The following is a 26881-nucleotide window of genomic DNA, read 5'->3' as shown; positions in this document are numbered from 1 at the left end:
GAACAGAGCTGTTAAATCTCTGTTCTTTCTTTCATTCTTCAGCGCAGAATGGGTTTTAAAACTTTATTTGCGGTAAAGAATAAAAAATTAAGAATAGAAAAAGGTATTTTATTAATTTTTTCTTTGTTGAATTTTGTTTGCAGCATAAATATTGTAAGAAAATACTAATGCGGTTTCTTTATGATACATTTTTTGGTGTGAATTGTTTTTTACGGATATCTGGTGTCTGAATTAAAGGACTTCTGCCGTTTTAATTAAATTCTATCTATTTTTGACTTTACGTATTTATTATTTATCTTCAATAAAAACGCAAAATAATTTACAGTTGTTTTGATAGATATCGATATAAATTTAGGGAAAACCATTTATTGAATGAACCAGGCTCGTTTGAAAGTTTCTCGACATGATAAAGGAATGGGCCAAGTATTAGAAAATGACTATGATATTTGTCAAGTACGATCTTGTAGCTGGCATGCTACAAAGTTTCAGTTTAATTACTTGTTTGTACAGATCGAATAAGCAACCAAGTTTTAACATTTCCTGAAAAATGGATAAGAGTGGAGTTGGAGCTGTTATAAAGTACTTTGTTTTAAAAGTTTAACCCCGACGAACTATTAAAGATAGTTAACATTACATTTTGAAGGATCTTCCTTCCTCTTCGTTTTTAAAGATAATAAAATAACTATTAAAAAACAAAACACCCGACTACTAATTGCACACATCTACCTAGAATAATTATGAAAAATGAACAATAAAATAGTTAAGCCAGTTTTTCTTTATTTTCTTACAGGGGTTTTTTTCAGGACACATTCTGATGCCGAAGGGTAAGATCCCGCCATGAGACGATTTCGGTCGCCCCCCCATCCCCTAAGTACCTTGCCCTGATGAGCTTTACCGGAGGTCATCTCCTGAACCCACAGACTGAATAATATCATTCAGTTAATAGCTTGGTGTTCGTCAGGATACCACCGATGTAAATGCCACGAATGACATTTCCAGCAGTGTAAGAACGTACTGTCAATAAACACAAAACAAAACCAAAAACTCATTATTCAAACGAACAGAGCTGAACAAAAATAAAATATTTAAATTTAAAGCAATAGTCCTACCAAATAAATAAAATGAACAACATCACGAAATAAGAGAATAAAAACAAAACTACAGAGCGCCTATCTTGGCGACAAAAGAACGCCGAAGAGGTCCTTGACCACCCGGGTAACTCGAATTTCCCATCCTACACGCCCTCCGAAACTCGCTGAAGAACCAAATATTTCATGAAGTTCTTCACAATTGAAAATTCGGCCCGGCTTTTCCAGTTAACATTTAAATCTAAAATAGACCTAATATCCCCGAGTCTACCTCTAATCGTCTTTCATCGTACAGACATATAAAACATTATACCACACCACGGATACAGACCGACTCAGTCAGGCCCAAACGAACCAAACTATTCCTAAAAGTAACATAGACTGAAAGAAATTAATATATAATTACTTAATTATAATTATATACTTGTTAGGAGACTCCCAAGAGTAAGTAATACAGTGATGTAAAATTTAATACGACTTTTACTTTTTACATTCGGATGCCTTTTAGTCTTAACAAATTGGAGGCCATTAAAGTCAAAAACTCATATATTCTACCCATAATTTGTGTTAAATTTAATTTTATCATTAAAATAATGTTATCCATAATTATAATTGTATTAAAAACTTAAGTAAATATTAAAATAAAATTAGCATACCTGAGCTCTTGCCTGTTCACTAACAAGAATGACATCACGAGTAGCATCATGTAATGGAATATCCGAAATGAAAAGACCTCGACCAGTAAGACTGTCTAATGCATCAAGAAATGGTGAGCCAACAAATAGTATAGAATCAGATTCAGGACAGTACACCATTTGTCCTTTTAATTCTAATCCCTGTAACAATAATAACAAATATAAATTTATAAAATAACCAATAGAAAAAAAAAATATATAATTAAATCTAATGTCTTAAAATATTATAATAAATATTTTTAAAGTTTATTTTTTAATAAATTTATTTAATACATCAACTCCTAAAGGAAATTATTAAAAAACTTTGTCACACATTTAACTTAAAAAATACGGCATCTTCTCTTCAGATAATGTACGTATAATGTTGGGTGATCATAAATTATTCAGCGTATTTTAATATTTATTAAAAAAATAACGAAGCACTGCACATTATTGATCAGAGCTTTCAAACATTTTGTTATTAACAAACGAACAACAAAAAAATCCCACAAGAAAATTTATGTAGGGTGGGGGTGGGGGTGGGATGATATCCAAATTCTAACACCGTGGTATTGTATTGTAAGTTACATACGTGTACCAAATTTAATTGATTTTCATACGATAGATCAAAAGATATAGCAGTTGCAAGATTTGATAATAACTAAAGCAAGTTAAATAAAAGCTTATAAAAAGAAGTTGACAACTCACTAACAGGATTTTCCCTTCACGCGTATTTTTTCTATGCACGGGTTACACATACCACACATACAATTTAAAATATTTATCATTTTACTTAAATATAATGGCTTTTTGTTTATTTAATTCAATGATTTTAACTAAAGCGCGCGCGCATACCGTATTTCATTCGCGCAGGTCACTAGCAGACACTTTAAATACTTTTTTACACTTTAAATATTATTAATTTACTTAATTTTACCGCTCACCTGTGACGTTAACAGCATAACAGACAACTAAGTTCTAGTAAAGGCATTTACTTGAATACTTGGTAATTCCCGGAGGTTAAACAGGAAAAAGAAAGAAGACGACTAAAGCAGCTGAACGTCAGTGCTACATTAGCGCACCTTGTGGTGAGAGGGGGTAATACTGATGCAGTATACCCACTTAGCCACCACTTGTTTATTTAGAGAATTTTTTGGGGTGGAGGCGCGATTTAGTAAATTCTTTTTTGCAAATATTATTTTTTAATTGTTAACAAATGTACCTAAGAAAAATAAGACCTAAATTAGCTGAAATCTCGAAATACCGTGGTTGACCTGGCTCTACAGCCCTCTCGACCTCCTTGACATTATAAGTTGAAAATTTAATGCCATTAGTACCCCATATAAAGAAGGAATTTGACCAAGTTTGGTCAAAATCGGTCGAGTAGTTGTGTAGAGATAAGGTGATTTAGAGAGCGACACCAAATACACACACGTACATACGAATATCTGGAAATTTTCCATCCGGTTTTTTCGCAACGGGTTTTATGGGTTCCTTAGATGTCAAATCAAAAATCGGTGAAAACCGCATATGCCCAAATTGCACAGATTACAATAATTTTCCTTCTAAATCTATAGCGCTAGACGGGAAAGTAAAAATCAACATTATATTCGTTCTTTTTACAAAATTCATTTTTTTCACAATACATATTTATAAAATATCGAAATTTTACGTAAAATATATTCTATTTTATTATGTATATTAATTATATGAAAATCCATAAAATATATAACTTAAAATTTGTAATAAGTTTATGTATGTATATAAAATATATAGTGTAAGTTTTATATTTATGATACCTAATTTGTTTAAAGTTACATCAAAACTTAACAAAGTTACGTTAAGTTTTGAGACAATTTATTACATAAATGTGGTTAAGAAGTTTCTTGTTGCTGAATAAGTCAACCCTAACAGCACCAATTTATAAAATAGGAAACTAAATGTATTTATTTTTATTTTTATCTAAACTAATTTTTTAAATATATTTACTTTTATATTATTTACTATTTATAAAGCCTATCTATGATGTAGAAATTAGAACTAATAATTTATTTACCAGTAATTTTAGAAATGATTCTTACACCGATATTTATGGGTTTTTAAAATGTCATTCTAGTTGAAATGAAAATTCAATTTTCGTTTTTAGTAAATTTTTAAAATTACATTTAAAATTTTATTTATGCATAAAAATTCCTGTGATTTTTTTTTAATGAGAAAAGCCCAATCTAGGATCACGTAAATATCACTTATTTTCCTGCTTCCATGTGTTTTTCAATTTTTTTGGCATGGCTTCGTTTTTGCTTATCTATCAATTTTCTTCCTGTCTTATTTCTGCCACAAAAATTTTTATCATGTAAATTATTCTTCGGAAGTTATCTCTACTGAAAAAAGTATTCTTCTTTCAAGTTTATCCTTTGGATGTTCTCTTTCATTTGTTTCAAGTAATTTGATTTACTTTACATGTTCCACAACTTGTCAAAGATTTGTTTATTTAATCTGTTTGTGTCCTTCCTAATCAGATGCCCTAAGAAATTTAACCTTCTTTTCCCTACGGCTGTTTCTTGATTTTGATAGATCTCTTGTTTGTTTCCTTTATTATCTTTAAACCATGAACTTTCCTTATTAAGGTTTTTTCGATCTGAAGAAATTTGTCAAGGTCGGTTGGGTGTAATATTTCAGTTTCATATAAGATTATTGATTTCACTGCAGTTGTATAACGTCTTAATTTTGCAATCTTTTAGAGATTCTTCTTAACTATAGATGTCTTTCGTTGTAAATCTAAGGTTTTCCAGTTTTAATACTCTTTTTTTCCCAGTTTACCTTTCGGGAATTACCCTTCAGGTATCACTTCAGAGAATGAATGAGGATGATAAGTATGAGGGTAAATGAAGTGTAGTCTTGTACAGTCTTAGTTCGACCGTTCCTGAGATGTGTAGTTAATTGAAACCCAACCACCAAAGTTCACCGGTATTCACGATCTTGTATTCAAATCCGTGTAAAAGTAACTGCCTTTATTATGACTTGAACGCTGGAACTCTCGTTTACCAAATCAGCTGATTTGGGAGGACGTGTTCACTACTAGACCAACCCGATGGGTTCAGTTTTAACATTCTGTTCTAAATTGATTTTTTTTTCTATTACTGACTTGCTTATAATCTTTACGATTTACAATGGTCAATGACATTTATCTTTCCAAATTTAGTTCCTAATATCTTTTGTATGAATCATTAGGTGTTCATCGTGATTTCTGTCTTGGTAGAGGATAACTGTAGGCCTGCTTTTTGGGCTATTCCTGTTAACTCTTCTATTTATATGTTATTGTATCTTCCTTCGATTCAGTTTAAAGAGCTAGCTCCTCAGCAAAGGCATTGCATCGTATTTTGACGTGTCGGTATTTCAAGCCGACCTTTCCACCCGTATCATTCCTTTGATAACTAAATTACTGTTGTCATTTAAATAATAATAACATAATAGTTATTATTATTATTTAAAGTTAATTATTAAAATTTAAGTAAACAAAAATTTTTATAGGTTGTCGACGCATTCAATGATAGAAAAAAAATTATTTCATTAAAAAAAAATTAAATCGGGATTATTATAAAATTATATAAATTAGTGCGCCGAATTATGCAAAACCCATTCTCTATGGCGGAGTTGTAGCGTTTCGGCCTTTCATCCGGCAGTCCCGCGTTCGAATCCCGACCAACCATGTAATTTTTCGCGCGCTATAAAAATCATTTATCATTAATTTATAACTGTAAGTAGGCATAAAGCCTGTTGCTATTGTATAAATAAATAAAAATAGTGAATAAATATTATAAAAATACTTTGACATTAAAAAACAAAACACAAAATCTAATAAATTTTATAAAATTTACATTAAAAAATGCTGAATAATATTTAGGAAAAAAATCATCGAAATCTTCATTTTAATTTAAGATTAAAGTAAATGATTTGTTGGATGAAGTCTAAAATATAATTTTTTCTTAATTTTCTAAATCTACGTAATCAAAAGAAAAGGGAATACTGATTTGGTTTGCTTGGCATTTCTTCCGTCACCACCCCATTTGGTCGCCCTAAAGCATAAAATGTCTGTGCCATACACGACATTTTAGCGACCAGTATCCTAATATAGCTCCTAGAGCTTACCTAACAGCATGAGCGGACTAAGCATGGTGCCATACACCATCGGCTTACGTGTCTCAACAGTTCTCTTGTCATATATTTGCTAAAATGGGTAGCCGCACCCCGTAAACCACTAAAAATATATATGACATCCATAATAAAATGTATTTCGTCTAGGTAACAATTCGTTGACACGCCTAGGTCGCTGAATGCCAGCAAGTACCTGCCCACCATTTTATAGCGTAATAATTGGCTGGTAGTCAGCTATACTGAGGGTTAGCTCCCCGCGGCAATGCGGTAAGAGTCTTTCCCTTAAGCAAACTATGGATGCCGGTTGAACAAAGCGAAACGGGATCCGAAACGGTCCGACAACGCGGTTCTCGCCACATTGACTCGCCGCTTGTGAGCGGCCAATTTTCTCCTTGACCTCTAAGTTCCAGGGTAGCTCGGTCTCTGGCCTCCCCAAGAACAGTGCAATCAAATATCATATGCTCATTTGACTGGACCTCCCCACAGACGCACAACTTATCAGCCGCCAGGCGGAATCTAAACAGATATTGGTTTAAACCCACATGGTTGGTGAGCACCCGGGCACTGTCCTTAAGAACAAACTTGAGGCATACCATCCCCCCAAATCTTGTATAAACCTATACAAGGATCTTGCCTTAGTCGTGGCGTCCAATTGAAGCTGCCATGAATCCATCGTGGGGCTCCATAGCCTCTTCTGCAGACAGGAGGTGGGCAACTGTACGAAATTTGGATCCGGTGCATTGAGGTCACCGTTCCGCTCCGGTACCGGTCCGGCTCGAAACCGGATCCAAAATGCCTCGGCCTCCCGACCTCTTAGCAACTTCCACATGGCTGCCCAAACTTTCACCACTAAATCGATTGGAAGAGCCTTTCCCAATACGGTAGTAGCCTCAAAGGATGTTGTTTTAAACACCATAAGAGTGTGTGTATAAGAAAAGGGAAGTAAATTTTAAAAACTATTACGTCATTATGTTTAATCATCTTTATCTTTTCCCAAACACGGTTAGACTATAAAGCCTATTCTCGCAATCAATTATGTAATGGTCTACCTCAATCTCTTCTACTATGCGGTCTATAATTTTTTAATCTGATTGGTAGTCGCTCCTCTGACATTCTTTCGATATGTTTACATCAGTTAGACCTGTATAATTTCATATCATCAAGTGATGGGATCACTTGTAACTCTTTCCGTATATCATCTTCCTTTGTCGATCCAATATTGTATAACCAGCCGTCACTCTCAGAAACTTCATTTCTGGGACCCGTACTTAAGATTTTTTCAGTATCGTTGCAACCCACGCTTCATTTCCGTATTTCAAGACAATTATGGCTATTGTCTTATAATATTTCATTCTCGTTTCCCTCGTTGTTTTATTTTTTTTAACATTTTATATATAATATCACGTATTGATCTAAACTTATTTAATTTGTTACCAATATTGTTATCCTTTAAATAGGACGCGTCACAATCAAGATCATCTGATACTTCATTGACGTCATTTATTACTTTTCTAGACCTAATAGGATACCGACGATCCAAAAAGGACTTTTCTTTGACCGGCACAAGTCGGCTGCAACTTAAAAATGGATCGTTGTAAATTACTGTCAACCACAACCTTAACATGTCTAATAATAATGATTAAAATGAAAGTTTGTTTGTTTGTTAAGCTGTCCTATTCTAGTGATATGAGATAGGAATTTCAATTCATCAAATTAGAAAAAAAAAATCTGTTTAGTCAATTACAATGGTGATACCTATCAAGTAAAAATAGACTGAATTTTACCAACATTTTTGTAAATTTTGACTAATTTTTATGATTTAGAGCTATATATTTGTCTTAAAAATTCATTTTTAAACCAGAAAAATACGCAATTATGACACTAATAAAATGTTGTTTAGTTTCGTTAAAGGAAAATTTGAAAATCGAACGTTACGTGTTTTCATAATTAACGTTTGAAATTGTAATATTTTGTAAACGACACAAAATCCAAGGTTATATGAAATACTCTTTGACAAAGGTTATAAATTTCAAAATATGAGGACAGTATTGCATCAGCCCACGGAAGGTGAGTTGAGTGGGAGATAGGTTCATTTTCCGTTGCCAGATGCACATTAAAATTTGTATATTTCTGAACTTTTCATATGATAGATCATTGAATGAGATATTGTTGAAATTGCCTCATCAAATACTATCTGTGTAACGTACTATAATAGCAATAATATACTTAAAAAGTCTAAATAATTGTAATTAGATTTTTTAAAATTATCCGTTTAGAAGAAATGTCGCTGTGTATGAATGTTAAACGTGTTCAAAAGTATCGCAGACCCCTACGGAAGAGTGAAACAGATCATGGAAAATCCAAAAAAAAACAACATAAAATGGCCAATTCTGAAAGTCAGAATATCGATCTCTTGCCTTACGTATTATAATTTGCTATTTCTCGTGACATAGATCCATTTTAAATAAAGTCTTGCTTTAATCAACTGTTTAACGTAAGATGATGTCAATAAAATTTTACCTTCACTTTCTTTCATATAATATTAGCAACCGTACATGTGACGTAATTCTACGTTCTAAACATTTGCGACCGTAACTCCGACACAGCCACATGTTACTTAATCAGATGTTAGATTAAGAGAAAACTTAATTTGAGCAAATTTGTTAAGCTTAATATATACATATGAATATTTTTAGATTTTTTTGTAATTTTTTTCCCCCACCTCTAAAAAAATATAAAACCTGGTTTTTTTTGGCTCTAACTCTTTTAATTATTATCAATAATAACCAGAAAATTTATTCAATACTTTACCAATTTTTTTAATAACGAAATAAAAATTTAATTTCAATAAAATATAAATCTTACCTCGGCAACAAATGTACCACTATCTTGAGGTAAATGGACGGCCAATAGGAATGGTGAATTTGCTCTTTTTACGATTCCACTAAATGAAACTTCTACACCACGTGGTTGACGAAATTCAAAATATGTTTCTACTGGTGTACCTTTAACAGAAATGAAAAAAAATTTAAAAATTAACATCCTGCTGTTTAATATTAAAATATATAACTACGTTATAAATATTTCCGTGAGTATAACACTAAACAGTTTGAGTTAATAGTATTATTAATTTAAAGAAAATTAAAGAATAGTATCACATTTTAATTATTAAATACAACAAAGATAAATAAAATGAATGCTAATTACTATGCCGATCTCCTTGGTGGGGATGGAAGCGTCTCGACTTTCATCCGGAGATCCCGGGTTCGAATCCCAGTCAGTAATTTTTCGCCATTGCTTTCGGCTGCGCAGTACTCAGAGGACTGAGTGATGTTGATATGACCGTTTAAGTCGTCCTGACCTACGCCCTTAATAACTACTGAAAGAGCTGCTGCCCTCTTTCAGGAATCATTCCTTAGTCTGGCTCTCAACAGATACCTCTCCGATATGGTTGCACCTTCGGTCCAGCTACTGTGTATCTCTGAGCACTCAAGCTCTCTCACCAACGGCAAGGTCTCATGATTCATAGAGGGAGACTGTGAACTAACAATAAAAAAAAGAAAAGTGGAAAAAAAAAAGGTCCGAGTGATCAGTTCAAGTTAGAATGGTTTAGATTATACCATTTAATTTTTAAATAGTCAACTACTAAACCGAAATGTTTCAATCCATTGTCGATTTGAAATAATAATCCAAAGTAATATTTTATGAATTTCCAGTTAATTTTACTATTTTTCAATCTGCCAATATATATTTTAAATAAAGTTAAAAAAATAATTAAAATTAAATTTAAAAAATCGTTTACTATCTTTGTATAATTTTTACGAAGAATACACGATATGAAAACTATATTTTAAAATTCTGAAATGAAACGACTAGCACTAAATAGGGAAAGGGAATCTTGGAGAGCTGCATCAAACCAGTCAAATGACTGAAGACAAAAAAAAAAAAAAATATATAAAATTAAGAAAAACAAAAGAAATTTATAGAGATTTTAAAAATAGAACAAAATGAGAAAAAAGAGATTAAAACTTTATTCATCTGTGTAAAATGAAAGAGTATAGATAAACTAAACAAATCTTTAAATTTTTCATTTTTACTTCCTTGTACATCGTACAAGGAATTATTGTATTCGCGAAAAATTTCGGTTTTCAGATTTCAAAGGTAATATCCATTTTGACCATTCCGGAATCCATTCTGACTAGTTTCGGTGTGACGTCTGTACATACGTATGTACGAGTATGTATGTATGTATGTCGCATAACTCAAAAACGATTAGCCGTAGGATGTTGAAATTTTGCATTTTAAGACTACTGTAATATCTAGTTGTGCACCTCCCCTTTTGATTGCAATCGGCTTGACCAAAAGTGTTCAGAAAAGCCCAAAAATTAAAAAACTTTGGATTTTGGACTTTTTCTTAACTGCTGTAATAAACCCTCGTTGGGAGCTCATCAACGATATATAATTAATTAGTGGTACTTATTTCATTGGTTTCTGAGTTACAACCAAATAAAATTTAAATTAATGAAATATTTGGATCTTACAAGGGGAATACACATCGGTTCAAATCCGTTTTAATTTCCTTTTTTATTAACTATTTTTTTTTAATTTAAATATATTGATTTATTAATATTTATTAACCTCTGACTTTAAAAAAATTTACAATAAATAATGATTTAATAATAACAATAAAAAAAAAAAAAAATAGTGAAAAAATAAAAAAAAGTTAATAGTGAAATACAATTTTATGTACTTTTAAAAATGTGTATATGTAACTTAACAGGCATAAGAGGAAGTCAGGTGGTGTCCAAATCAGATTTTTAATTTGGTTGATAAACCCACCGGGTTGGTCTAGAGTGGTAAACGCGTCTTCCCAAATCAGCTGATTTCGAAGTCGAGAGCTCCAGCGTTATAGTAAAGGCAGTTACATTTATATGGATTTGAATACTAGATCGTGGATACCGGTTTTCTTTGGTGGTTGGGTTTCAATTAATCACATATATCAAAAATGGTAGAACTGAGACTCTACAAGATTTCATTTACACTCATACATATCAACCTCATTCATCCTCTGAAGAAATACCTGAAGGGTAATTCTCGGAGGCTAAACAGGAAAAGAGAGAGGCATCCAAATATCGATCATTAAATATCTTATTCACTTAAATACTATAACTTAACATTGAAGTACTCGCATAGGCGAGCGGCCTATGCGATTGGCCGCCTTTTTAATGTATTTTGATCTTTTTTTTTTAATGTACAATTAAAAAAGGCCCAAGTAGCGTACTGTGTTTTCATTCGTTTAAATTTTATCAGTTTTCCTATTGTTATTGGATAGTTACTGTAGTAATCTAGTAGGGCGTCGTATTTTAGGCGTAATATGCGATACTGAATAAAGAACGCGTATTTTCATTGGTTTAAATTTGATCTGCTTTCCTATTGTTACTGGATACTGAAGTAATTTAGGAAGGCGTTGTATTTAAAGCGTAACTAGAGATATTGAATGAAGAATGTGTGTTTTCATAGATTTAATTTTTATCCGATTTTCTATTTTTTTTTTTTTGAAAAGTTTCTGTAGCAATGTAGGCGGGTGGTGAGTTTTAAACGTTATCTGCAATACTGAATGAAGAATGTGTGTTTTCATTGGTTTAAATTTTATCGCTTTTCCTCTTGTTTTTGGATTGTTACTTAAGTAATCTAGGAGGGCGGTGCATTTTTGTTTAATTTGAAATATAATTGACAAATGTGTGCTTTTATCGGCTTTATTTTTATCAGCTCCTATTGTTATTATATAGTTGCTGATGTAATCAAGAGGGCCGTGCATTTTATGCATAATTTGAAATATTGAATGAAGAATGTGCGTTTTCATTTGTTTAACCTTCAAGCGCACGCGTAGGCGGCTGAGCTGCCTCATTTTTAATATAATTTGAAATTTTTAAAAAAAGATTAATAATCTAGTTGGGACTTCAAATCTTTTAAATGACTTATTCAGAGACAAGGTCCCGTTATAATATTGACTGTTGACCGTGTGAGGAAGTATCAAAAAAAAGGTAATTTTCAATGATCTGCGGGAGGCCAACCTGCCGCGTATGCAATACCTTGTGTTATAAACGAGCTATCACTCTGATCGTGTGACTTTTCGTCTTTTACTGTGTGTTTGTTCGTTAAACCAAAATGTATGTAATGTATTTTTTTTACTATTTTAATTGTTTTTTTATAATGCGTTCATAATTATATTTATTAAATTTTATAATTTTTTATTCTATTAGATCCAAAGAGATTTTAGGAAAAAAATTACTTTTTATACTAATTTTAAGGTAGGATATTATACACCAAAAGAAATCCTGCAAGTTTTCGATGAACTGGAAGACCTTAATCCGAAAATGAACCGTACGATTAAGATAATGAGAATGATATTGATTTTTATCTGCTAGACATCGAAGTAGATAAACGGGATAGCGATTCTGAAATCAGTTTGGACACTGACGATAATGAAGATGTCGACAAAACGTTCTTCACAGGCTACAGATCCTGTTGCAATAGTGTCAAAAAAAAAGAAATTGGTGACGGTTTTCCTGGAGCTACCGGACCATCTCGCCAAAGTAAAACAGTTCTTGATTGTTTAATTCGATTAGTACATACCGATATGTGCGACAGTGTTGTTAACATACACAAATATTTTGATCGAAAAGAAAAGATTAGCTCATACTCATTGCTGCGTAAGTGACATGCAAAAATTTACATGAAGAGTAATACTAGCTACATTTGGTCCAATGTTTTTATTGGCTTCAAAAGAAGGCAATCGGAATAACGTATGTTGCCATCATTTATTTACGATTATTCATTTATTACACTTGAAAACAAATGTACGTAAACATACATTTGTTTGTATTACATATCTTTGTTTATAAAATATGTGTAAATATAGATTTTTATTGATACTTCCGTTATTCGTGTTTAAAAAAAATGTGTAAAACGTGAAATATAACCAGGAGTTGGTGGGCGGCCAAATTGCCGCCACGCGAGCGCTTGTGTAAGTTTCCAAGGCGCAAGCGCTTACAGGTTAACGTATTTTTCCAAATTAAAATGTTTAAACAAAAGCAACTTTTTAACTTTATTTAAACAAGTATATTTTAAAAGCTATAACAATAATAATTTTCAAAATACAAAATACTTATTATAAAAATACAAAAAAAAAAAAAAATAAATAAATGAAAAAAAAATTTATATACATGATAATTTTATCTTAATATTATTATTGTAATGATTATTTGATAATTTTTACCTAATTGTGTAGCTTGATTTCCAAATATTCTAATAAAACCAGCGCCCAATTGGGCGATTTCTAATTTCCGATCGATTATAAAATGCCAAGGAAATGCTTTACAAAATGTTGCTACCCCAATACGAAGATCTACAGCCAACGTAGATAGCGATGCAGGTTGTTGTAACGGAGTAATTACGTCTGCTTCATCTTCATCATCTTTGGTGCTTATTTGATACCTAAATAAATAAATAAACAAACAAATATAATTATAATAACACATATTTAGTTTATTTCATTTAAAACATTTCTGAAATATTTAATGTTAAATTTAATTTACTAAGCGTAATAGTTGTGCAAACATCTTACAAACATGACGTTATTGTCTTATTGACGTACGAATTAATTTTATTCTTGATGACCGATTATAAACGTAAGAGTTTAATTTTAAAAATGATTATTGATTTGAATTTAAATTAACATCCTTGAAAATTCCTGAAGATCGAGTTACAGTTCCGAAAGTACTTGGATTTACACTTTTTAAATTGGTGGTAAGTGGAAATTTAATTTATACAACTATTTAATGTTATCTTATTTATAACTATTAGAATAAAATTTTTCTTTTAATCGATAATTATTAGTAATAGGTAACTTGAATTAATAAATTTTAACAACAGTATTGACCACGTAGAAATTTTAAGGTAAAAATATTTTTTCAATAATAATTGATCAGGTTGGCTCGGAGATTTTACTAGAAGGTATTAGACAACGTAATCATATCAAATCTGTTTAGTCACAAATCCCTGAACAAATTTACTGAAATATAATGATTATATATTGATTTGTCTAGGGACACGGCAATCTGATCTTATTTCAGGATTTTCTCGTAATTTACCTTTTTTTTTTATCTTTGTCCTTGATATACACTTTTTAGATGTTTAATAACCTGACCGTCTTTGTACAACCTCCTACTCAATAAACCATTAAAATTGTAACGAAACTATTTAACATTGGTATAACTCACTTTAAAATATTGTCGCGTGTTCGCGGCTCAATCAGGATATTGAGAGATTGACAATTGAAAATGTTTATACAATTACAATTTATTAGTTTAAGAACATACATAAAATAAGTCTAATCAATAATAATAATAAATGTCAATAATAAACAAATAATAACAATAAATATCAATAATAATATACAGCGATTACATAAAAACAGAATTTAAATTAATCGTTATGATTTATTTACAGGTAGTTAAATATTGAAAACCAGAATTTAGTCCCATTGACTAGAGACATCAGCACGACCGCTAATCTTAACACTTTTAATAGCTATTCTTGTACTAACAACAATAGTACAATAGATAAGACAAGCATAAAGTACTTTCACTCCAGATATCTTGGATGTTCACAAATAAAACAACTTACGAATGAAATTTAGTACATTATCTCTTTCGCTTATAATCTAACAGTAACTCACAGAAGCACTTCTTGTTTTGATATACTGGACTTACTTGTAACATTACTTTAATTGTTGAACTTGTACGTACTAGAAATTTGATCCTTTACTGACCTTAGGATAGGAATATTTATCCGCCTATCCTCTTTACCTACAGAACGGATCCAACTCGAAGCGTTAGAATAATTGTTCCCCCTCACATTTTCCCCTGAGATTCCTACCCTGATCCAGTAACCTGTTTAGGCGTGTCAGCGGGCAGTATTACAAAGGACGGTTATTAAATGAACCTGTTACCCTTTACTAAATGGTTTTTTATCTCCTTTCTGGATTACTCCTATTATTATATTTTCTACAACGTTTTTCTTAATTGGCAGAAATCCGTTACTGAGGTCTGTTATACCGGTCTTATTACAATATTTAAAACTAGAATAATAACTAATTTGTCATAAATAAAAATTATTTTCAAATCAAACATTTAGCGAGGGTGATTGTCGAAGCGCCATGGTTCACGTGAGTGGTGAGATTCACGATTATCTGAAGCTCCCATCGTTTCGTAATATTACACGGCAGCAGAGTGTCAAATACCGGCAGGGGCTTTAGAATCCTATAAACCACTTTGCAATTAATCTACTCGATAACAGCGGGGACGTCTGACGGTTGAGATGTGTCTATGTACTCGACTTATGATCTACGTAACAGTCTGGAATCTAACACCGTCAAATTTAGCGGTGTCGTATCTTATTTCTTTGTTTCTTCTCTTTCTTTTTCTTTTTATTTGTTATTAATGTTTGTTATGTGGACTATATGGTGCTGAAATTCATGTTTTGTGATTTATGGCTGTGTTAGAAATTTCATACTGGACTTAAAGTTTACTTGAAATTATTTATTGTATATTACTTATTTTGGGGGTTCCTTAAAAACCACCTTATCACGTGCTTTTGTCAGGAAATTTACTTATGGCTCCGCAGGACAGCCGATTATAATTATAATTATTATTGACCAAAAAAAAAATAAAAATTAAACATTTTTTATAATTATAATAATTTTTATAATCTTGACATGAAACGAACTAGGTCTTTTAATCATATATTAAGGCATCAAGGTTTACTTAATTTTATAATAAGAAGAATTTTAAATGTCAAAGGAAAGAAGTTATTCAAAAGACGAAGATTAAAAAATTATTACAGATGTAGGATGTAGTAATTATGCTCAAGTTAAAAACATTTGAACACTTATTTATCGCCTAATTAAATACATTTTTAAAAGTACATAAAAATTTATTTCGCTAATAACTTGTGATTTTATATATATATATATATTTTTTTTTTATTGTTATTATTGAATTATAGTAATTTTTTTTTTACAATCAGAGGTTAATAATTATTAATAAATCAGTATATTTAAATAAAAAAAAAAAAGTTAAAAAAAAGGTGATGAAGTAAAATTCGAACAAGAAGTCTTAAAAGGACTTCTCCTTGTAAGATCCAAATATTTTATTAATTAAAATTTATTTGGGTATAATCGGGAACCAATGAAAATAAGTACCGTTTATGATATATCTTTGAAAGCTCTCAATGAGCTTTCAAAGATATATCATAGAATTTCAAAGAAAAAGTCCAAAATCCAATTTTTTTTTATTTCGGTTTTTTTTGGACACCTTTGGTTCAGTCGAATCCAATCAAAAGAGTAGGTATACAACTAGATCTTACAAAAGACCAAATTTTAAAATTTCAACATTCTACGGCTAATCCTTTTTGAGTTTTGTGAGATATGTACATACAGACGTCACACTGAAACTTGTGAAAATGGATTCAGGGATGGTCAAAATGGATATTTCCGTTGAAATCTGAAAACAGAAATTTTTTGCCATCAAAATACGTTTTTTACTTCGTACAAGGAAGTAAAAATTACTACTCAGCGTTTTAACTCATTTTATTACTACCGCGATTTTTACTTTTTTCAACTTTGATTTTATAACTCGAAAACGAAGGCATTTATCAAGAAACGGTTTTCACCATAGTTTTTTATATATCACACCTTTCTAATTAAAAAAAAAAAGTTTGATTCAATGTGACGGATTCAACATGGCGGACAAAAATTTCAAATACCATGAAGTAATAAATTTTTAACTATATAGATTCGTAGTTGTTTCTACTTCCTAGTATCTCTCAGTTTTTTTAAATATGAACCCCCTTTTCGATACTATATCATCACTTTGCGTACTAATATATAAGAAAACACACATACAACAAAATAAAAAATATATTCAGAATACTTTTTTAGTCCTTTATTAAAATAGAATGATGGAAATAAATATTAATCGTAATTTAATTACAAAAGAAATTCTCCGTGTTGGAATAACTATTTTCTCTATGTTTGAACCAAAAAGATTCGGATTCGAGTCCTGATGAGGTACAATCCTTTTTACTATCCTTTTAAATGCTATAAATTTTCATACTTCATTAATTTTTAGTAGTTTTATATTCAGAAGTTGATTGTAAAAATCTCATAAAATTTATCACCTCAAAATTTTAAAAAAAAAGATAGAAAAGACCAGAATATAACAGTGATTATTTAAATTTAGTTTTTTTTTTTTGCATTAACAACGAAAAATGAGCAAACACTTACTACAAATTAATTAAAAAAATATAATAAAAAAATAAAATAAATAAAAACATATATTTTTATACAAACGAAAAAATAAACAAAAATACTGTTTATAATATATTATCTTGGTTGATTATTTTTTAATATTTAAATTGCTTTAAGTGGTAGGATCTCACAAATGGCATCGATGGTCGTAGCGCGCTAGTGGATTTAGACGGGTTTGCAAAATGAGCTGGTCGGTTATATCGCTAAAGGGAGCGAATTGACAGCACGGAATTATTCATGAATGTAAAATGAAAACCTCACTCTCTTTGTTGTTGTTATTATTATTATTTACTCATACGAAGCACTCACACATATATTTTATAGTGCGGTGAAGAAATTTTACAGGATTTTATAGTTCATTTCACAATTCTAATTAAATTAGGTTTACTTGAAAAAAAGTTAAGCGTTTTCAGAAAGATGCAGTATTAATAAAATTAAATGATTTTCTTCTTATTCCTTTCTTTTAACGCGAATTATAACATTCGGGTAAAATTTAAATTCTATTTTGATAAATTAGATAAGATAAATATTAAATTTATAGATAAAATAACTTTACATAACTTCACCTTTATTATTTAATAAAAACAACCAAAACGGATATTAACGTTATCTTGAATGAATATATACATATATTTTTTCTTTTGTCTTCAGTCATCTGACTGGTTTGATGTAGCTCTCCAACATTCCCTGTATAGTGGTAGTCGTTTCATTTCAGTATACCCCTTACATCCTATATCTCTAACAATTTGTTTTACATATTCAAAAAGTTACCTGCCTGCACAATTTTTTCCTTCTACCTGTCTCTCCAATATTAATGTGACTATTCCAGGATGCCTTAATATGTGACCTATAAGTCTGTCTCTTTTTTTAACTTAGATAAAAATCTATAGTTATAAGCAATAAAATTATATATTTAATATATAAAATATGTTAATATGGAGAATGTTTAAAATGACCGGCATAAAACATTTTAGCGTGTCATCTGGTCATCGGATTATTTCTCCAACCTGGTCATTGTTAATATCAATATTTCTTGATTGAGTTATTTCCTGCTATTTTGAAACATGCATATTCCCAACTAACTCTTACTGGATATTAAAAATACATAGATTTTTGGCCCACTAGATGAATAATTAAGTGTTTTTTGGGGGGAGAATTCGGAAAAAGATCACACATATTCCCACCTAATTCTTTGCCTAATTCGTTGCCCAGGGGATGTTCGTTAATCTGCTCGCACAGTTCAGCCTACCTAGTTCTTTTTGCCTCCTCGATTATCTTCTTGAGTTGCCTTTCGGATTCATGTTGATTGTTCCAGCAGAATCGGCAACGGCTCTTCCCCGCCTACTTAACCACGCTCTCCTAGCTCGTTGACACTCCCGTCTGGTGGAGGCGATCTCTGAAGACCACCGGTATTTCTGTTTCCTTGCTAGATAACCAAGCCTACCATTCCGTAACTCTGGGCAAGCTTCCGAGGTTAATTTGGTCAGGTTATCGGCCAAGATACCTTCTACAATTCTATCTGCAAAGGCTACCCTGAAGACGTCGAGGTCTTGGACGCTGAACCTCCACATTTGCGGTGTTGGATTGAAGTTGCTACTGGTCGTGGTTACAGAGAAGGTTTTTCACGAGTGATCACAGCATCTTTTCCTTCAGGACCGTCTAATCGGTTATATTATTCGCTGGTGTTTGGCTGTTATGCGCATGCGCACATAGGAATCTGCACGAAAGGCTGCGAGGGAGAGAGAGCACTGTCGCTCTAGTTAAAGGACAAACACGAGTTCTTTTATGAATATCTAGTCCGTGTTTGGATGCAACGCATAATACTCGTATTTTTATTATTGGACAGCGGATTCAGTGTTGTAAGGGAGTTAATAGCTATTAAAGTTGTAGGCGTAGAAGTTCAATGCGAATTTTTAATTAATCCCTTTTCCCATTAATATTCTTTTTTTTCAGCCTTTATTTCAGATTTAAAAAAGTATTTTTTAAATTATAATACTAAACAGCTAAGTACAATTCATCCCGATTCGATCTAATACAATACCTACGAGCAAATATACCAAAAAATTATTATGCCGACTTTAGTGAAATCATATATAAAACGATGTTAAATTTGATGGGGTAGAGACAAAGCCTATATTCTATCTTCATTTTTAGAATTTTCCTAGTTCAATAAACGGGTTGAAAAAGAAATATGTATGATTAACTACTAAATTTTGCTTCTTTAATTTATCGAAATAAAATAATCGAACAATTTTTTTCAACAATAAGAAAAAACAAAAGTGAATAAATTTTATTACTGTAGAAACACGCCAGCTAATTTTCATTTCTGAAAATCATTTTTACATTATATACATACACAATGTTGGTCTAGTGCGGAATGGATTTTTTGCTTACTTTACAACGGGAACCTCCCCTTCGTTCCTGTTATCACGCCAGGAACTTAACACAAACACGATAGAATCGGGATAAGTCGGGCGGAGGACTGTCACCACTTTGTGGGAGACGGTTACGTCTTTACGAAGTGCACGAACACGGTGGTGGATGGGTGGGTAGGTAAGCCAGCTAGCGTAGGACAGGTACACTCACATACACAACAAGATAGGCTCGGGCTCGGGTAGGCAGGTTAATATGTTTTTTTCTAGGAACGTTATTAGATTTTTTATTTTAAACGAGAGTGTAGGCTCGGGATAAGACGAATGAGTTTTGAATCAGAGTTCATATATAGTTAAGCTAGACGTGCACTTTAATAGGGACGGGAGATAAAGAAATAGGCTCGGAAGCCCGCATCCTCACCCGCTTGACACATCTCAAACCGCAAACAAATCTTCGTTTACACATACACATATACGGTTACACATACACATATATCCCATAGGATCGCGAACGCATTAAGTATTTGGTGAACTGGACCCTCACCAGGTACTTCTTGCACGTAGATAAAGTGTGTTTTAGCAGGACGGAGTGGACGTTTCCCGTAAAATAATATTAATATTTTTGTTTAATTACTTATTTACTAAATAATTAAAAACAGAGAATATGCTTCCTTTATTATTTACCAATAAACTATAAATAAATCTTATTAAAAACTTACTTTTTTAAAACACTACTTTTGGTAATATCTTATATTAATGGATTTAAAATAGTCTTTCAGCCGAAATAATGTTGGGTTATTTAAATCTACATATATAAAAGTTCCCTGTTTTTTAATTTCTTTTTTTCTGTTTTATATATATATATAAAATGGTACAGTATATTTAGTACCCTCGTATAAATTAAAAAGAATTTTAAAGCCTATAATAAATTATATTGTTTTTATATATAAAGTTTTGTTTTTAATAAATTTCAAATAAAACTAACTTTTGAACTTCCTAAATGAGGATTGAGTTGTGTTCTATACACGAAGTGCATGATAAAAGTAATGAGACTGACTTTTTATTTACCAAAGTTTTTATTTAAAAAAAAAAAAAACAGTATTATCACCTTCAAAGTAGTTCCGTTGGGCAGCTATACACCGGCGGAGTCGTTGTTGCCACTCCTGGTAGCAGCGCTGGAAGGCTTCAACTGGTAGGGCTTTTAACTGGTCGGTCACAGTCTATTGAATTTTCTTCAGAGTTCCAAAATTACGTCCTTTCAAGACATGTTTCAATTTCGGGAAAAGGAAAAGTCACAAGGACTCAAATCAGGTGAATAGGGGGGTTGAGGAACCGTAGGAATGCGTTTTGAGGTCAAAGATTTCGTGATGTAAATGGCCGTGTGATACGAGGCATTGTCATGATGAAGCATCCACTTGTCTGCAATGTTTGGTCTCACGCGAATCACTCTTTTCCTGAGACTTTCAAGGACACCTTTGTAAACACTTGGTTGAAAATTATTCCTGGAGGAACAAATTCTTTATGCACGATACCCCACTGTGAAAAAAGGAAATCAGCATGTTTTTGATCTTTAATTTGCTCATTCGACATTTTTACGGTCGAGGAGATGACGGAGTGAGCCGCTCTTCGCTTTGCCGCTTTGTTTCAGGATCATACTCAAATATCCAGGATTCATCACCTTTGATCACACGATTGAAGAATTCCTCGTCATTGTCAATCCTCTCAAGAAGATCAACGCAGCCGTTTCTTCGTTTGTCCTTCTTTTTAGTTGTGAGGTTTTCGGCACCAATTTCGCACAAACCTTTCGCATGTCCAAACCGTCTGTCAAAATTTTATATACGGTGAAAGTGTTTAAATTTAACTGTTCATTCGTCATCCTTATTGTTAAACGACAGTCTGATCTCATAAGAACCCACACAACCTCAACGTTTTCGTCAGATTTTGAAGTCGAAGGTCTCTATGAGCGAGGTTGATCTTCAACGTGTTCTCGGCCTTCCAAAAATGATTTGTGCCAGCTGAAACCTGTGCTCTTGATATGCAATGTTCCCATAGGTCTGTTTCAAGATTCCAAAGGTCACACTCGCGGATTCCCCAAGTTTAACCACGAAACTTGATTGCACAAGGTTGCACTAAATTCCGATGCTCCATTTTCGTAACGCACAACAAAAACACAACTTCATTGATACCGCTGTCAAAAATAATGTTTTGGAGGAACGGAGTTCAATCTCGTACTGAGCATGTGGAACAGATGAACAAACCGGTGTAGCAAAGACCGGTAGACACAGCGTTGCTAGTTCGCTTGCAGTGTTACCAATCTCATTACTTTTCTCACACCTCGTATTCTGTTATTTCGGCGTTAGGTTTTTCGTCCTGAGGGTTCTTTATATGAGAATATTCTTTATAGGAGGGTTCTTTATATGAGGTTCGTTATATGAGGCAGTTATTTTTATAGGAAATTAAATACTAGATCGTAGATACCGATGTTCTTTGATGGTTGGGTTTCAATTAACCACACATCTCAGAAATGGTCGAAATGAGACTGTACTAGGGTAGACTTCATTTACATATCATGTATATGTATTCATTTACACGTATATCATCCTCATTCATCCTCTGAAGTAATACCTGAACGGAATTCCCAGAGGCTTAACAGGAAAAAGAAAGAAAGGGTTCTTTGTATGAACAAGATGTCTGACTTGCTACTAAACATAAAGCTGTAAGATAAGAATTGAAACTTTTCCCCTACAAAGTAATATATGTTCAAAAACCCGAACTTACAGATCATTCCAAAAGATTAAATTATTTTCACTGGCTTAAACGTTTTATTCACCAAATTTCAGTAGGTATACTCGACGTCAGTGACGGCTTGTGTTTAGGCACTGTGGAACTGCAGCACCCCCTAATTCCACTTGATATTATCGATAACATTTAATATAATGAGTCCTTTTTTCTTTACTATTCACAGTTCCAGAGGTGTGGTGTGGTGTTTGGCTGTTGTGCGCATGCGCACACAGGAAGCTGCAAGAAAGGCTGCGAGGGAGAGAGAGCGAGAGCACTGTCGCTCTAGTTAAAGGACAAACACGAGTTCTTTTATGAATATCTAGTCCGTGTTTGTATGCAACGCATAATACTCGTATTTTTATTATTGGACAGCGGATTCAGTGTTGTAAGGGAGTTAATAGCTATTAAACTTGTAGGCGTAGCAGTTCAATGCGAATTTTTAATTAATCCCTTTTTCCATTGATTTTTAGTTCTTTTTCTCAGCCTTTATTACAGATTTAAAAAAGTATTTTTTTATATTATAATACTAAACAGCTAAGTACTTTTCATCCCGATTCGATCTAATACAATACCTGCGAGGAAATATACCAAAAAATATTTATGCGGACTTTAGTGAAATCATATATAAAACGATGTTAAATTTGATGGGGTAGAGACAAAGCCTATATTCTATTTTAATTTTTATAATTTTCCTTGTTCAATAAACGGGTTGAAAAAGAAATATGTATGATTAACTACTAAATTTTGCTTATTTAATGTATAGAAATAAAATAATCGAACAATTTTTTTCAACAATAAGAAGAAATAAAAGTGAATAAATTTTATTATTGTAGAAACACGCCAGTTAATTTTCATTTCTGAAAATCATTTTTAAATTATATACATACACAATGTTGGTCTAGTACGGAATGGATTTTTTGCTTACTTTACAACGGGAACCTCCCCTTCGCTCCTGTTATTACGCCAGGAACTTACACAAACACGATAGAATCGGGATAAGTCGGGCGGAGGACTGTCACCACTTTGTGGGAGACGGTTACGTCTTTACGAAGTGCACGAACACGGTGGAGGATGGGTGGGTAGGTAAGCCAGCTAGCGTAGGTCAGGTACACTTACATACACAACAAGATAGGCTCGGGCTCGGGTAGGCAGGTTAATATGTTTTTTTCTAGGAACGTTATTAGATTTTCTATTTTAAATGAGAATGTAGGCTCGGGATAAGACGAATGAGTTTTGAATCAGAGTTCATATATAGTTAAGCTAGACGTGCACTTTAATAGGGACGGGAGGTAAAGAAATAGGCTCGGAAGCCCGCATCCTCACCCGCTTGACACATCTCAAACCGCAAACAAATCTTCGGTTACACATACACATATACGGTTACACATACACATAATATGCCATAGGGTCGCGAACGCATTAAGTATTTGGTGAACTGGACCCTCACCAGGTACTTCTTGCACGTAGATAAAGTGTGTTTTAGCAGGACGGAGTGGACGTTTCCCGTAAAATAATATTAATATTTTTGTTTAATTACTTATTTACTAAATAATTAAAAACAGAGAATATGCTTCGTCTATTATTTACCAATAAACTATAAATAAATCTTATTAAAAACTTATTTTTTTATTGATAAGAATTCACTTTATTTATTATTTATATAAGTTACCTCGAGTTAAAATTTTCAAAAATTTTACAGAATTGAAACATATTTTGTCCAGTAGGAAATGAAGTACTTTTAATCTATTCATTTTAATATGTGTAATTTTTCCATATTCTATATCATCTATACAGAATATAATAACATATTTTTCTTTTTATGCTGAACAGTTACAAAACGGGTTAGTGTGTTAAAAAAACAGTATAATAGTTGTGTGTAAATTTACATTAGCTGAATAAAACAGTAAGATTTTGGTAATCTATTAATGGAATTAAAATTGTCTTTCAGCGGAAATAATGTTTGATTATTTATATCTACATATATAAAAGTTCCCTGTTTTTTTAATTTTATTTTTTTGTCTGTTTTATATATATGTATACAATGGTACAGTATATTTAGTACCCTCGTATAAATTAAAAAGATTTTTAAAGCCTGTAATAAATTATGATGTTATTTTTATATATAAAAGTTTTGTTTTTAATAAATTTCAAATAAAACTAACTTTTGACCTTCCTAAATGAGGATTGAGCTGTGTTCTATATACGAGGTGTGTGAGAAAAGTAATCTGACTGATGAACAAACCGGTCTAGCACAGACCGGTAGACCCAGCGTTTCCAGATCTCTTGCAGTGTTTCCAATCTCATTACTTTTCTCCCACACCTCGCAAGAATTCGCGAAGAATTTCGATTAGCAGATTTCAACGGAAATATCCGTTTTGACCATCTCTGAATTTATTTTGATTAGTTTCGGCGTGACGTCTGTACGTATGTATGTATCTTGCAAAATTCAAAAACGATTAGCCGTAGGATGTTTAAATTTTGGATTTAGAACTGTTGTAACATCTAGTATTCCCCTTTTGATTGCAGTCGACTGGTGCTAAAGTGTCCAAAAAAGCCTAAAATTCAAAATATTTGGATTTTGCACTTTTTCTTAATTGCAGTAATAAGCTCTCATTGGGAGATTTTCAACGATATATCATATGTAGTACTTATTTTCATTGGTTCTAGAGTTATTTGTGTAGCCAAGTACAATTCTAATTAATAAAATATTTATATCTTACAATGGGAAGGAACATCGGTTCGAATTCGACGTCATCTCCTTTTTTTAATTTAAATATATTGATTTATTAATAATTATTAAATAATAACAATAAAAAAAAAAAAATGAAAAAATATCAGAAGTTATTATTAATGAAATAAAATTTTATTGATTTTTCATTTTAATTAAAAATATATATATGCAATGTAATAGGCGTGCAAGGAAATCATGTGATGTCCTCATCAGATTTTTATTATTAACAGACGGGAAAGATAATGCAACAAGTTTTGACAAATATTTTGTAAATGACAAAATACATACCACTGAGATTTAACCAAAATTACCTTTGTTAATTATCAATAAATAATATTTTTGAAATATAATATAATTTATTTCTGAGAAATTCGTAATCATTATCACAAAGTTATCATTTTATAACAGACGTTTTTCATTATTTCCATCTATATACATCTATTTGTAGTTAAATTTTGAATGCCTGAGATCAGCTAGTTTTCTTCAGGATCATTTAAAACTTTCAATATTTTCGTCTCTTACAAATTCTTCTAGCACTCTTAATCTCATTCTCTTCTCACGGTTTATCTCAGCCAATTAGACTTTTTCTATTCTGAATTGTTTTGTTTAAACTTCTATTTTCCTTTACTTCTCTCATTATTCAATTTTCATTTTTTCTACCATATAATCTTCTTCATTTTTTCCATAACTAAATTTCACGAATTCCAACCACCTTTTTTTCTCTTTTTCTTAAATACCATTATTTATATCTATATACTCTAAATATAAAATTTTTCTTCTTTATATCCATTTTACTTCATAAAAACTGTTTCATTTACTTAAATCCTTTTTTGGCCACTCCTATTCTATTTTTTATTTTGTTTTCACTTTTACAGTTTTCTCTTAATGTCTTACCTAACTGCCTGCAGTGTTTTACTTGTTAAATTCTTTTCTTTCTTTTTTTTTGAATAGATATTCAATTCGCTTACTGTATTTTATTCTAATTATATTTATTTTTCTGACAGTCGCTTTTATTACATATTCTATCTAATTTTGAAATAATATTTTAAGTATCCTGTAATCCTTTTTATTTTTTATTTTTTTTTCACTCTACTCCCCTGGGCCGGTCCGACTGGTTGGTAACCAGGGGAGTGTCTGGTAAACTCTAACGAGCCTCCCCGCCTACCGGCTGTACGTCCGGCATGGCAGGTCGGCTCGCCGGTGTCAGCTCTTTTGAGTAATTTTCTGTTTGCCCATATGGTAACCACGACATACCTCGATTAGCCGTAACGCGGCACCGGGTCTTTTCGTACACTTCTTCTTCATCAGAACCTATCTAAATCCTTGGAGTCCTCAGTGGATCATTGAGAACGACACACCTCAGCATGCCGCCTCTTACCACTGAAGCTGTCCACTATTCTACCCTAGTAACCAAGTCGCCTTTCATCTATATCCTTCTCTGTTAATACTGCTACAATAAATTCCGTAACCTTCTTCCAGTTTAATTCGTTTCTCAACATGTGCACTAGGACCTCTGCTGGGCTCATACCTATTATGCCACAGTTTCTCCTTTTTATCGCCCATCTATCACAACAGAAAAAGTGTGTTCTGCATTGTCAATTCTCTCACAGTACAGAAGGCCAGGTCCAGAATGTCTGGACCTGGCCTTCTTCCAACACGATCGAGATACTCAAAATTGCCATGCCCTGTAAAAAATTGCGTGACATGAT

At 32.1% G+C, this 26881-nt stretch overlaps 1 protein-coding gene across 1 annotated transcript in view; it reads right to left on the bottom strand.

The window, feature by feature from the left end:
* Gycalpha99B (guanylate cyclase 1 soluble subunit alpha 2) overlaps positions 1-26881 on the bottom strand; it is a 426360-nt gene that overhangs the window by 318998 nt on the left and 80481 nt on the right. Inside the window, exons 5-7 of the mRNA XM_075378887.1 lie at positions 13197-13414; positions 8783-8922; positions 1745-1924 (exon numbers count right to left, since the gene is read on the bottom strand). Of these exons, the coding sequence (XP_075235002.1) occupies positions 1745-1924; positions 8783-8922; positions 13197-13414 (538 nt within the window). The remainder of the gene's footprint in view (positions 1-1744; positions 1925-8782; positions 8923-13196; positions 13415-26881) is intronic.

This window comes from Lycorma delicatula, chromosome 11, assembly GCF_047948215.1.
Source record: "Lycorma delicatula isolate Av1 chromosome 11, ASM4794821v1, whole genome shotgun sequence".
Classification (NCBI taxonomy): Eukaryota; Metazoa; Arthropoda; class Insecta; order Hemiptera; family Fulgoridae; genus Lycorma; species Lycorma delicatula.
The sequence above is the reverse complement of the archived record's forward strand: the minus strand, read 5'-3'. Positions and strand labels throughout refer to the sequence as shown.